Raw genomic sequence first — 14,263 nt, 5'->3', positions numbered from 1 at the left:
AAAAATAAATCCTACTTCTGCCTTTATTTTAAAATGTAGAAATACTCCAGCAGTAGTAAAATATGCCAGAACAACTTTTTGGGGCTCAAAGTTGAAACTTGTCCCTTTAGAACTTCATCTCACATTCCCTTCACCTCTCTCCTTCTGTCGCCTCCTTCAAGGCACGTCTCAATACCCTCCTCTTCTGCCACTCTTCCTGCCCTCCACCCTCCCTATTCTCAACCCCCCCCCCGGTTCGTGTCCAAATCCCTGATTGTCCTGCTCCTTGGGACGTCCCTCCAATTTGAAAGGCTGCAAATGTAGTTTTGTATTGTATATTTGAGCACTGGTGAAATGTGAAAAATAATAATAATAATAATAATCCTTGCATTTGATATAGCGCTTTTCACGTCAGGAGGACGTCCCAAAGCGCTTCACAGAACACACTGTAAAGTGAATTGACTGTATATTTGTGGGCGAACGCGGCAGCCAATTGCGCACAGCAATGTCCCACAAACAGTCGTAGATTGAAAATGACCAATTTAATTATTGTTTTTGGTTTTTTGGAGGGATTATTATTAGGCGTGTGGAGTAAGGAAACTTGCCCAAGGTTTCGCCCTGCCTGGAATTGAACTCAGGTCTCTCACTTGCAAAGCGAGTGCTCTAACCACTGAGCTACAGGACTCCATGATAATTCTATTATCTAGGATAAAAAATTAGCACAGGAACCTTGAATGTGGGAATCAATAGGGAAGAGTGAGATCAGGCTTTATCACGGTTGAGCTATAGTGGGAAAGGACTGGGTGGTGAATAGGTCAGGATTAAAGGTTCTTCTATTAAACATGTTCTTACCAGGCACAATTAATCATTAAGCTCCCAACCAGAAACTTATTCAAATGGCATCCTCCCCAATACTTGACATTTCTATATTTTAATTGCACATTCCCAAGATGAATTGTACTCAATTGCCTATTCATTAATGGTGATTCTTTCCTTCTAGTCTCCTGCTGAATAATCTCTTAGAAACCTGGGCCAACACTCCAGCCAAGGTAATTATTTTTTTGAGAAAATGAATTTGAAGTGTGGCAATGATTTCTCGAGCTCTATTAAACACTTTCTCATTTTTAATGTTTTATTAACGTGGTTATTTTATCTCTTACAAAATGTATTTATTCTTGTGTGATTTCTTTACAAATTTCTTTCTGTAAAATCAAATTTCTTTTTAGTTTTCATTTGGCTTTTGGGGACGGGATGTAATTTTCTGAGTACTGGTAGTAAAGTATGTAGAATAACAAGAACAACAAAATTAAATTTGTATAGCATCTTTCACGTCAATAATAATCCTTGCATTTGATATAGTGCTTTTCACGTCTTCTAGACGTCTCAAAGCGCTTCTCAGAATATGCTGTAAAGTGAATTGACTGTATATTTGTGGGCAAAACACAGCAGCCAATTGTGAACAGAAGTGTCCCACAGACATTCGTGGACTGAGGGACCAAATTATTATTTTTATTTGAAGGGATTATTACCCGTGGAAAAGTGATCTGCCAATCAACTAAAAACTGGGTTCCTACTTACTGCTAGGTAAACAGACGGAGGTAGAGCAAGGAAACTTGGCTATCGTTTTGCCCTGCTGGGAATCTAATCCAGGTCTCCTGCTTGCGAGGCGAGTGCTCTTAACCACTGAGCTACAGGACTAGGAGGAAGTAAAGAGTGGCTGAAGGCTCACGTGGAGTATAACCACTTGTATCGACCAGCCCAATAACTGTTTATGTTCTGTACAATCTATGAAGTTCACCCCAGCTGGCGTTGTACCTTAAACTTGGAATTATAGCAAAAGCAGTATTGGGATTTCATATGTGGAATGAAATCGGTCTAAGGGTTTATTAGTGTGGTTATTTTATTTAATCTGCAACCCTATTTTGTTTCGATATGGCTGGCTGAAGATGTGTTGGGCTAGAACTGATGAACCTCTTTGATTGCAGGTGCAGAAAGCTCTGCAGGAGACTGTACGTTCGTTTAAAGTAACAAACGAGGAACTGTCTGCGAAAGGTGCCAACAATGTAGAGGAAATAGCTGCCTGCAACACTGCCTGCAATGTAAGGGATTAGCTGATTTTTTTTTTTATCTTGTGGTTTATCTCAATATTTGGGAATTTTTTGTGTTGCTGACTAATATTGACTGTGAGTTAACATTTAGTCAATTGAAGATATGGTATAAAGACAGAAGTCGCTAGGAACACACAGCAGGTTAGGCAGCATCCATGGAAAGAGGAAAATTAGTTAACGTTTCAGGTCTATGGCCTTTCGTCAGAACCAGTATATGCAAAGTACAAAAAAACTGGTTGATTTACTGGTTGACCGGTTGGTTGCTGCTATCACTTTGTGTGTTTAGGAAGTGTCACTAACATTGTTTCTGATGTGCCATATGTCGGAAGCCCTGGTAACTGCACATTGCTGCAGTTTCCAAGTTGTGACAATTCTTACTGTTTTTTTTACTTCCATTTTGTGTAACAAAACTTTTGGTGAATCTCAATTAACTGTCTATTACATAAATTTTAATGACCTCTACCACCTGTGTATTCCCTCTATTTTGGTTGAGAAATTCTTTGCACTCCAGTTCTCCAATTCCTTTTGTTCTCCTTCTCATAAAAAATCCAATATTTAGATGTAATATACATATTTAGATGAGCTCCAAATATGGTGTAGGGTTGTTCATTTCTCAAGTGGCCATTCTTGTGGGAGCCTGGACAGTGAGTTGCTATTTGTCCTGGGAATGGTGAGACCATCATAGATGAGTCTTGTCCCATCCTCTGTTCATGTGCACACCATTGATCCCCCTTGTGCGGATTGTTTGAGCAGCAATTGGACCTCAGATCTCTCTGCCAAAAAAAAAAAACATTTTATTCTGAAGAAGCCCAATAACTCATCTTGGTGCTGAAATGGTAATAACCATTCAAGCTCACATAATCCGCTTTGCAATGAGCTTTTATTTTCTCCATTTCTCATTTTAAAGGCTGGGGTTGGATGAAGGTAAAACACAACTTTCAGAACAAATCTTTATTTGAAAATGAAGTATAACATTGATCAGTACGGTACATCATCTTTCCCTCCCTCCTACCCCCAGCTAAATTTTCTTTTCAAAATGTATTGTTGCCGTGTTACAAGGCATAATTTTATGTGTATTTTGGGGACTACAGTTTTAAATTTATTGATTTTTGTTACTGTTAAACTATACTCTGAATTCGTGTTGCAGAACAACAACAACAACAACAAGATTCCATTTATAGAGCGCCTTTCACGTCAGGAGGACGTCCCAAGGCGCTGCACAGTTGGGTCATGACCCGAGCAGGGGGGAAATGGTCAGGGTGAGGGGAGGGAAGGGAGGGAGAGAGGAGGGGGGAAATGGTCAGGGTGAGGGGAGGGAAGGGAGGGAGCGAGGAGGAGGAAGAGAGTCGAGAGGGGAGCTGAAGGCACGGTCAAAGAGAAAGTAATAGGAGGGGAAGAGCAATGAGCAATCTATGAATGAAGAGTTAAGCATGTACTTAAGGCTCTTGCAATCTTTTAGGCTTGTTTAACTTGTGTGTGGTGACTAGTATTTTGTTTTCTTTCTCTCTCCTCCCCCCTCTCTATTCAAGTTCCTCCTGCAAAAGTTGAAAGGTGGTGGATTCCCCTGGTCTCGTCTGCTGTTCGTTCTTGTAGTTTTTGTTGCAGGTTTTGTGATACAGGATATCAGAATACATGGCTCCTTCAATGGTTAGTAAACGTATGAATTACCTATCGTAATTGAATGTGAATTTCAAGAAACAACAGTAATGTTGTCTGTCCAGATGGCACAAGGTGACATTTTGAACCTAGTGTTACAGATTAATGTGAAAGTATTTGCATGTTTTTTGTGAGAGTGGGCAGGAAAAATTGTCCCTCTGATTTGCTAAATATTTCTGCATATTTGAAACATAGAAATAGAACTGTGTCTACATTGATTGTTTATCACCGCCTTAATGCTCCTGCTGCACGATGCTGTTTTAATGAAAGGAAGGTAACTAAAGTGGTATTAAGTGTGAAAATTATGCAGATTTAATGCAATTAGTCACTAGAATTCAATGCCACAAAACAGGGGCATAAAGTTCTATGGTATTGATGCATCATCAAGAAATTACATTTGTATAGCGCCTTTCACATCGGGACGACGTCCCAAGGTGCTGAACAGTTAGAGATTTGGACTTGAGCTGTGGGTTTTGATCAGGAGGGCAGGGAGGTTAGGGGTAGGAGGGTAACCGAAGGTGCGGTAGAAGGGGGAGGGTCTTGAACACTCAACATTTTGCAGAGATGAGGAAAACTACTAATTTTAATCAGTGAATTTGCACTTTTATGAATTGCTACAACCAGTAGCTATAAACACTGAACAATCTCCTAAATACAGTAGACCCTGTGATAATGTACTTCGTTACAACATGGATGAGATGTGGATCTCAACATTTTGTCTTAAAATCAAATCTCAACATTACTGAAAAGTTTAGCGAATTGATGCCTTGAAATGTGATTTCAGAGCTAAAGTAAGCTTACATATTGAGGGCGTGCAGGAAGTGACATTGGCAGCAATCTGACTCTCAAATCAACTCTTTTTATATAAACCATAGGAAGCCAGCCGGTAGTGAATGTGTAGTGAATGTTTCCATTTATAAGGCAAGTTAGAAATTTTAAGGACCTCAAATACAACACCATTTATAATGGAGCACCACTGCTGGTTTCCTTTGGGCTTGTTATGAGCGAGGGTATCACAAGTCAATTTGAAGCACTGCTTTGTATCTTGCTTTGAGTATGACACAGTAATTCATGTAGACTTGATTTTTGTGTGGTGATAATCTTCATCTTGATTTAAGGATAGGACAAGAAGGAGTATGAATAATAACAGTCAAACTTCGCTTCTGCATTTTAAAAATGGTTCATTAATTACAAAACCTTAAGGATAAGTTTTCCCTTATTATGTAACCATTTAAAATGTTTTTACAGTGTACGCTTTGACCTTTGCATCAAAGCTATTTTTATACCTCATTGCAGTTCCACGAGCACGTCTGTAGTACCGTACAAAAACACACGCAAAAATGGCCTTCTATTCCAACATCATCTTGGAGGCTAAACACAACCCTAAAATCCTTTTTTCCACCACCCACTACCTCCTCCGTGCGCCCCCTCAGGCCTCCTCAATCTTCGTATCAAATGCCAAGTGCGAGGAGGTCACGGATTTCTTTTCATTTAAAATATACAACATCCGCCAGGCAGCCTTGTCACCCAGTTCTCCCTCCTCTGCCCACTGCTGGCTGACGTCATCAACCAGTCCTTCTCCTCCAGATCAGTCCCTACCCCTCTCAAAACTGCTATCATCACCCCCCCTCCTCAAAAAACCTTTCGTAGATCCCTCAAACCCCAGCCACTACCGCCCCATTTCTAACTTGCCATTCCTTGCAAAAGTCCTGGAACGCATTGTTGCCAGTCAACTTCGCGCACACCTCTCCTCCCACTCCCTCTTCAAACCCCTCTAATCCGGTTTCCGCCCTGCCCACAGTACAGAGACTGCATTTGTGAAAGTCACAAATTACATCCTCTCCATCTGTGACCAGGGCTCCCTCTGCCTCCTTGTCATGACCCAACTGTGCAGCGCCTTGGGACGTCCTCCTGACGTGAAAGGCGCTTTATAAATGGAATCTTGTTGTTGTTGTTGTTGTTGTCCTCCTGGATCTCTCTGTAGTGTTCGACACAGTCGGCTCACGGCATCCTCCTCCAACGCCTTTCTTCCGTCATCCACCTCAGTGGGACCGCACTCGCCTGGTTCGAGTCCTACCTCACAAACCGCCAGCAGTACATCTGCACAAACGGCTTCTCCACCCGCTCTCACCCGGTTACCTGCGGAGTACCCCAAGGATCCATCCTTGACTCCCTCCTCTTTCTGATCTACATGCTCCCTTTTGGGGATGTCATCCGCAGACATGGGGTACATTTCCACATGTACGCGGACGATACCCAACTCTATTTTTCCACCTCTCTTTGCGACCCCCAGTTCCCTGATGTTCTGTCAGTCTGCCTGTCAGACCTCAGGGGCTGGATGAGCGGAAATTTCCATCAGCTGAACGTTGACAAGACGGAAGCCATACTCTTTGGCTTTCGTCAACGTCTAAAATCTCACGGCTCTCACCTCTTCCACCTACCCGACCTCCCCCTAAAACTCTCCGAACCCGTACCCAAACTCAGCGTCAGAATTGACCCCCAATTATCCTTCCTCCCCCACATCCGGTCCCTCACCAGCACCGCCTTCTTCCACCTCCGACGCATCGCCTGTCTCCGCCAATACCTCTCCCCAAAAGCCGCTGAAACCCTAGTCCATGCATTTGTCACCTCTCGACTGGACTATTTAAACGCCCTCCTCGCTGGTCTCCGATCCACTACCATCCATGAAATCCAGATCATTCAAAACTCTGCCGCCCGCATTCTCATCCGCACCAAACTCCGCTCCCCAATCACCCCAGTCCTTGCCAGACTGCACTGGCTGCCTATCCCAGAGAGGATCGACTTCAAGATCCTCACCCTTGTATTCAAGTCCCTGCACTCCTCTGCATCCCCCTACCTCTCTTACCTCTTTCCTCAAAACAGTACCCGTTGCCTTCGTTCCTCCGGGTCTGGCCTCCTCCTCGTCTCCCAAGTCCTCCGCTCCACCCTCATCAGCCGTGCCTTCAGCCACTATGCCCTGAGGCTCTTCCCCGTCTCTTCCTATTTTCAGGTCCCTGCTGAAGACCTTTCTTTTTGACCACACCTTTGGTTACCTTCACCCCCCTCCCCCTGGCTCGGTCCCAGGATCCGTTACTGTGAAGCGCTCTGAGATGCCGTCCAGCGTGGAGGGCGCTATATAGATCCAAGTTGTTGTTGTTGTTACCGTCCCCTATCTTTGTCCGTGCGAGATTGAAACAAGTTTAATAGTATTTGTAGGCGGTTCTGCAAAGATTCTAGCTTTTAAGATTGTTTTAAGATGCTCTCTCCTGCTTGATGTCCTTGTTGTACAGACTAACAGCAGGAACTCAGTAGGAACTGTACAAGTCCTCTTAACTGAGCCGGACCATTTATGTCTGATTAGTGTAACTGAAATAGCTGAGAATTATGGTGTAATGGAGATACAATCCCACTATTATTGGTGACTTGATGACTTCCATTTAAATTCCTCCCCAGCTTCATCTTCTGCCCATGTCCTGCAGCAGTCAGGAGTGATGTCCGTGTCTCAACAGGCTTGGAATAAAATTTCTTATTATTCTAAACAGGGATACAGGTTAGTACAACATATATTTGTGTGTGTGTTAGCTTTTGGCCCCTCTCCTTTCCCCCCCCCAAACATTTCCTTATTGATGTGTAGGAAATCTTCTTGGATATAAATACATTTGAGTTTCCGCTATCCCTTGCAGTATGGAGTACCAAACATGATATATATTATATTTACAGGTTGTGGCTGCTGGACTGTAATAATTTTGAACACATCTGAATAACATCCCTTTATTTAATATTGCTGTAGTTTAATCACAGTTTGCCATTGTAAACCATAGTTAGCTTCCTGTTGCTTGTCTGCTAGGACCACCCTACCTTTTAGGGCTTTGGTTTACAGATTTAAGAGAAGCCAGGTGTGCAGAATCCTTATCACCAATGGGAAGAATCCCAGTGACTGGGCTACTCCTCTGAGACCTGCTAATGGGCCAGTTTTGCTCGTCCAACAGTTTGTAGAATGCTGCAGACCTAACCTAGCTCCGGGACAGTAATACCGAGGCTGCCACAGAGGATTGACTTGATAAAGATTTATCATTTTCAGCTTAAGTCATTGGAACCAGTTTGGCCTCACAGAGATGCCAATGACTACATCGGGTCAGTACAAAATCTTTGGTGAGCAGGTTGCCAGCACTTGTATTGGTCAGAATAACTCAATCCCATCAAATAAGTGTATTAATCTATTTCAAATTAATTTTCATTGCCAAATCTCCCATTCTGTTTGTTTGATTTGGCACCATTATACACTACAAATGAGGTATCATTCTAGCTTTTCAATTGCTCTAATGAGCAATGCACAACAAAACCCCATTCAGCTTGTGTTGTCACCTTCTCTTGCTAAATTACCATCTACTGCAATCTGATTGATATTTGTGGTCTCATAACAACCATGCCCGTTGTCTTCACAGTTGGATGGAAACAAATACTCCTCATTACTACTCTGAAGCTATAACAAAGGTGCGGCCAAACCTTGAGCTGGTAGGGGGAAAGCTGATTGAATTGGCTGTGTATACAAGAGACAAACTCTCCAATCAGATAATATGGATCAATGAAAATGTACCCAAGCTTATTGAATGGGTAAGTTGTAGTCAGTTTGCAAGTCGCAAGTATGTTTCAAGTATTGTACAATACGGGGTCCTCAACCTGGCAAGCTCATTTAACTTGAGCTGGCTAGTTTCTGATATGCAGATTTTTTTTCATTGATTTATTTGTTAGGTTTTCCAATTATTTGTGAAAAAGATGGGTTCGAAGGGAGGGAAATGAAGAGAATTGAGTTTGTGTGTTCAAAACAACGCAGTGTAAATATGTACTGTATGCTAATGCTGAAATCGGAGAGGGATTCCATCTGACTTAGTGTCGTATAGTAAGATCTAGGTCATTTTTTTTCTCTCTTTTCACCCATCCTTCAATTTGTTGTGTTCTGAAGACAAGGCCTCTCGCCCCAAGAAGGAAACTAGGAGAAAGTTAGTCACAGGACTACTGTCGTGCATCTAATGCAGTGTGTGGTTCAATGTCAGCATTGCTTACGTAGCTGGGGAATTGGAGGGTAACGTTTCCTCAATATGTATTGGGCAACTGTCAAAACACAGTTTTTCACTTGGGAATGGAAGGAAATAGGAAAAGGTGATAAGAATATTGGGAGGACCAGAGCTATGTTGCATCACAATAGTCAGTCTCTGAAATGATGTTTCTGATTGAAAAGCTAGCAATCTGCAGGAGAAATAACATCTTTTTAAAAAGAAAAGTTCCAATGCACTTGTGATCTGAGTCTCTCAGTGACACTAAATTATTTTAATTTATATGGGTCTAAATAGTTTGTTCCTTTTTAGTAGCTTTTTATGCACTCACTTAAAATTCTGTTCTTTTTGCAGCTTCGTTCTAATTTCCCAGATGCAGTGTTGCAGTTTATGAAGTATGTAAAAGAATTGCTTCTGTTTATACAGCAAAACTACCTGTGCCCAGCATTGGAATATGTGAAAACTGTTATTAAACAATGGTGGACACATCTAGTCAATTCTTGCGAGTAAGTATCTCTGATCATTCTACACGGGATTGTATTGCTTGCCAACTGAACTGGGCATGGGGTGGGAAGGTGAAGAGAGCGAACTCCTAATTTTTTGTTTTAAAGCAATCAATGGTTATAACATGAAATGCTGTATAGCTATAAAGCGTAGTCGTAATGCTTTTTGCAATTCAAATCAAATGTCCATTCATATTTCTGTTGTGAGCCTAATGAGCTACACTCATCCTGTTCCTGCATGAAATGTGAAGTTCTGAGACCTACATGTCATTTCCAATCTAACCAATGGGACAGTCTGTACATGTATTTTGAGATGTTACAGTCTGTGTTCAGTGTTTCCTCTAATTTTATTTTCTTCCAAACTTCAGGGGTGAAATCAGCTGGGACTGTGTTAAAAATCACTTCATTAACAGCAGCCACTTCACATGGAGTTACGTGCAGAACACCACAATAGCTGTCAAAAACTGGGCCTCATCCATGATCTCCAATCACTGAAGGTGTGTCTCATGTTTTTGAGACTCGTGATTATTCCAATGAAGCAATTTTTAGAAGGTTTGGTTAACTCGTTATCTGCAGTGGACAGACTTGGGAACCTGAAAAGTAAAAATGACACTTAATTCTAGGCTTTGTTATAACAGAATTTTTATCTCTTAAAATGCATGTATTTTGTATCCAGTTTTTTTCCAAAGCTCTTCAAGATCTTAACTATCAGTGTCTTCTGTACTGTTGACTGTACACATTCCGATGCTCCAACACTGATGCTGGATCACGAGCGACTGTTAACGTAATGCTGCAACATTATTTGAAAATGTTAACTCGGTGTCATAAAGCAGCTGTATCTTGCTCTTCTCACTCCCCACCACCTTCCCCCCATCTCAATTCTGCTGTAATCACCAGACTCTTGGTTCAAATAGACCGTCTAATGCCAGGCGTGGACCAGTTTAATATTGCAACTATTCATATTGTTTTCTTTTCTAGCCCTGTGCCCTCTGAATATTTGAGGACACCTAATTTAGTGGTTTTGCCATGTTAAATGTTGCCATCTGTTTAAATAATGAGTTGAGCTGTTTTGTGGTGCATATTGTCTGGCAGGAAGCTGGAACGATCAGCTGATACTTTGAACGATCAACAATATGTAGGTTACTTATGTGTCTAGTCTTAAGAAAAAGGGTCAAACCCAGCTTTAATTTCTTGCCACAAATTGATCTGAAAAGGGGCACTGACATTTCTATCCTAGCTCAATCTTTTCTTATATTTTAGTTTATCTGTAATTTTATTTTAGTTTGGGGAGATATCTGGGCACCACACACTTCACGGCTACTTCAATTACCCGGCAAAGTGTTTGAAAAAACGCTCTCGCATATAAAGTGGATGTCCTGCAGAGAAACGATTGTGTATCGTGCTGGCTGAGCGACTGCAAAACCTTGACTCTTGAGGCATTTTTTGATCTCGTGGATCTGTGTAACTAACCAACATGGGATTCCCCGCAGAGACTTACCTTATGTTTTTCAGGTGGGACCTGCTTTTAGGTACAATTTTCCCAATCGAGTGCTATTTCAATGCAAGTATTGTAAATACTCCACTTTTATTATCTTAATTATTTAATTTTCATTGTGTTCCTTTCCTGTATCCACCGTAAATTCAAATTAACCTCTGTTGAAATGGGACTCATCATGCAGTCGAATGAATGACCTTCACGTCTGGATGATGAGTCTGCTAATAATGTATTTAAAGTTATTTCTCACATATAATTTTCCCTCAACCTATTGTGTGTAACAGTTATTTCTCCATTAGACAATTATTCATACTGTTGAGAAAATCAATTCTTAATTTGAAGACTGCATTTGCCAAAGGAATCTTTTTACTGATATTTCATCAGTTGACTTGTGGGATCACTGTTTGTGACTTTTTCTTATCACTTCAGGTAAAAGTTTGGCTTTCCCCTGTATTGCTTTGTGAACCTGTGTCTAGTAAAGTCTTAATTTGTAAATTAAGGAATTCATCTTGCATAACAAGCTGGTCCAATGTGCCCAAATCGTGCTCAGGTGAAGCAATTAATTGCATGTGTGTGTGAAGGTTTCCCAAGATTATTGTGCTACAATATCAAGTTTATAATTTTAAAAGGATAATTTGACATGCATGCACTAGATGAATGGTTCTGTTGTGATGAGACTTATTTCGGAGTAATGGTGAAATATTGTGTGAATTCTATTTCTTCTTGTAGTGGTTTGGCTGATACGTTTTTTTGTGAAACAATAAAATAAAAATTCCATTCCTGGTTATTATTGGTTATTAAAAATTAAAATATGTATAACTCTTACCCAACCAGACCTTTAATGCTATCTTTCCCATATTAATTCACATGGAGGTTATCGTTACAATTGTCCTCGCCAGCAAATTTGCTAACATGTTCTCTGAAGGCACTCCAAATCCCTTTTCTTTATCTTGACTGTAATTGAAACCACAAAATATTTTTTTGGCCAAACCTTTCAAATGAACATATTTAGGAGGGAACCAGGTTGAAAAAATTATGACAAATGTTTAGTTTAAGGTTCCAGCATTTCTTTTCACTAAAGTGAGCTGGCAGAATCCCACGAGCGCTGCCTGCCATTCAAGAAGGTAGTGATGCTATCAGTAAGCAATTTTCCCTCATTAATCATATTCCCTGTATGCCGTGTTCTTGTAAATTAATGTAGAGTGCTGGCATTAACATGTCTTTAATGAAAGACATTGTGTTGACTACTTCAATTGCAGTGTTTTGGTTCTGTTTTCCATTGCCCAAGTTCACCCCTCACCCCTTAAAACAAAGTGTAATTTGTAGTACCTTAACTTAGCTTTAGAAGTGTGAGAATCAGTTGCTAGAAGATTTGGTTTACAATTCATGTTACCTTTTTCTCCCTCTCTCTCACTTCCTTTTTACTCTTCCTTTCCTCCCCCAAAAATCAATGACACTTAAACTGTGGCTAGCCAGGCTAATGGGGGGGGGGGGTGAGATCCAGATCTCCGAAACCCAGAGTCAAGTAAACAGTAAAACAATTGGCTGCCATGTTTTACCCACAAAATGCACAATCAATCCACTTGTAGTCTATTCTCTGCAGCACTTCGTCTAAACAACGTGATAAGGCGCTGTATCAAATGCAAGGATTATTGTTATTATTACTGTATTAAATACATTATATATGGTCAAGTAAAGCTGTTACTGGTTAGAAATATTTTGGATGACCCAATACCTGACTCCAATATATTTCATATGACTGTTTTTCTTTTGTGTCAAAGTAAATACTGTAACTTCATGACTAATTTATTAATATCGGATAATTTTATAACCCAAGGAAAATTGTATGTGTAATATATGATTGGGGAATCGGTGTTCTGGTTGAGCAGCGGAAGGACTAGCTAAAAGAAATCTGTTGCGGTGTGTGCATGCACCTATGTATGTAAATTAAATCATGAATTTATTTGTTTTAAAAATAAAAATGTTTGACCTATTGTCTCAATTTATGTGTTTTAAATATCATTTCTACCTATTCAAAATTGCCTGGGTGTCATAATTTTTGGTGTTTTTTTAAAAAAGTGCAATGTACATATATGGGCTGTGCTCTCTGCTTAGTGAATTTTGAATTGTGATCCTAAATTACTTACTCTAAATAAAATTACAGCACAGAAATGGATCATTGAGTGTATCAAATCTATACTGATTTTCTCTACATAAACCATCTCCTCCCACTACTATTAATTGGGAAGGATGATTTGAATATTCTGCCTTCCATACATCGGTGTTAAGTGTGGCTACAATGGTAAAGATGAGGCGTTACAATAATAAAGTGCTCTTCGCCTACTTGCATTTACTTATAAAGTACTCTTCATTGGAGGGTTGCGTCTTGGAATGCTGAACAATGATAGCAACTGTTGTAAGCCTTGACTACCTTATGGTGCTTGATCCTTCTTGATTTCCACAGTAGATTTCTGAAACCCAGGCCACACTTAATTATGTAGATTTTGGTAAAAAGATGAAGTTGGTGACCTCAGTGCATAGAGCAGCATCAAGACCTCTAGAACATTGATGGTTGGTACAGTATTGCAAGTTGCCCTGCATAGGCCCTCGAATCACACTGAAGGCAAATGTGCATTGCATAACTGGTTAGGAAGTTTGGGACAACAGCTTTTGCAACCGTGAAATACTTGATGTTTATCTTGATTGGTTTACAGAACATTGAGCAGCTCTGCATCTCCAACTATTGGAACTACTTACTGGGGCTGGGCCTGCGTTTCTGGGCTGTGAACATGTGGATGCCGGCAACGCTCACACAGTTTATGCTGAATTGCACTGCTCCCTGTGAGGCTTAAAAGGACTTCCTAGAGCCTATTGCCCACCTAGCTAGGGCTCAGACCTGCACTTCTCAGATATCTTATCTGATGACCAATTTGTGAATATCCTGGGGAGAAGGATAAATGTTTCTGACGATGAATTGGGCCTAAGGTCATATATCTGGTGCTGGAAGATAAGAATCACGTACACCTTTTGCTATCTTGCCAGTCCAATTCCTGAGGCATGCACTATTCCAGGGCATTGTTGTTGACAGACCAATTAGCCCAGCTTTTTAGGGGTTTCTTGAAGAGCAGACGAGTCACTGGGGTCTGAGATATTTTCCACTCTACACCTGTTTACTCTGCAAGGCAAAGGCCGAACAGGATAATTCTAATTGGACAAGCAGTGGGAAACACAGTATTTGTAACAACAACAACTTCCATTTATATAGCGCCTGTCCTGGAGTGCAAGGGTCAGCCGTGACTTTTTTGCTGATTATATTCAAGCAATATACTAACCTGTGGCTAAACTCAGATTAGGTAAGCATAGCTCAGCTGGAGAGAGAGTGCACACACACTCCATGCCAGAAATTTTCATACTTATATAGTTTGGAGACTGTAATATGATGATTGGTTTCTGTGTGTCGGATACCCA

At 40.8% G+C, this 14,263-nt stretch overlaps 1 protein-coding gene across 1 annotated transcript in view; it reads left to right on the top strand.

The window, feature by feature from the left end:
• Positions 1-12,797, top strand: part of tmem214 (transmembrane protein 214) — a 29,560-nt gene extending 16,763 nt beyond the window's left edge. The window contains exons 10-16 of the mRNA XM_042332800.1: positions 980-1,028; positions 1,965-2,078; positions 3,617-3,734; positions 7,197-7,293; positions 8,189-8,357; positions 9,152-9,303; positions 9,669-12,797. Of these exons, the coding sequence (XP_042188734.1) occupies positions 980-1,028; positions 1,965-2,078; positions 3,617-3,734; positions 7,197-7,293; positions 8,189-8,357; positions 9,152-9,303; positions 9,669-9,795 (826 nt within the window). The 3' untranslated portion in view covers positions 9,796-12,797. The remainder of the gene's footprint in view (positions 1-979; positions 1,029-1,964; positions 2,079-3,616; positions 3,735-7,196; positions 7,294-8,188; positions 8,358-9,151; positions 9,304-9,668) is intronic.
• Positions 12,798-14,263: the final 1,466 nt, after the last annotated feature.

The sequence above is a fragment of the Callorhinchus milii genome, unplaced genomic scaffold, assembly GCF_018977255.1.
Source record: "Callorhinchus milii isolate IMCB2004 unplaced genomic scaffold, IMCB_Cmil_1.0 Scaffold3, whole genome shotgun sequence".
NCBI classification, from domain to species: domain Eukaryota; kingdom Metazoa; phylum Chordata; class Chondrichthyes; order Chimaeriformes; family Callorhinchidae; genus Callorhinchus; species Callorhinchus milii.
The sequence above is the reverse complement of the archived record's forward strand: the minus strand, read 5'-3'. Positions and strand labels throughout refer to the sequence as shown.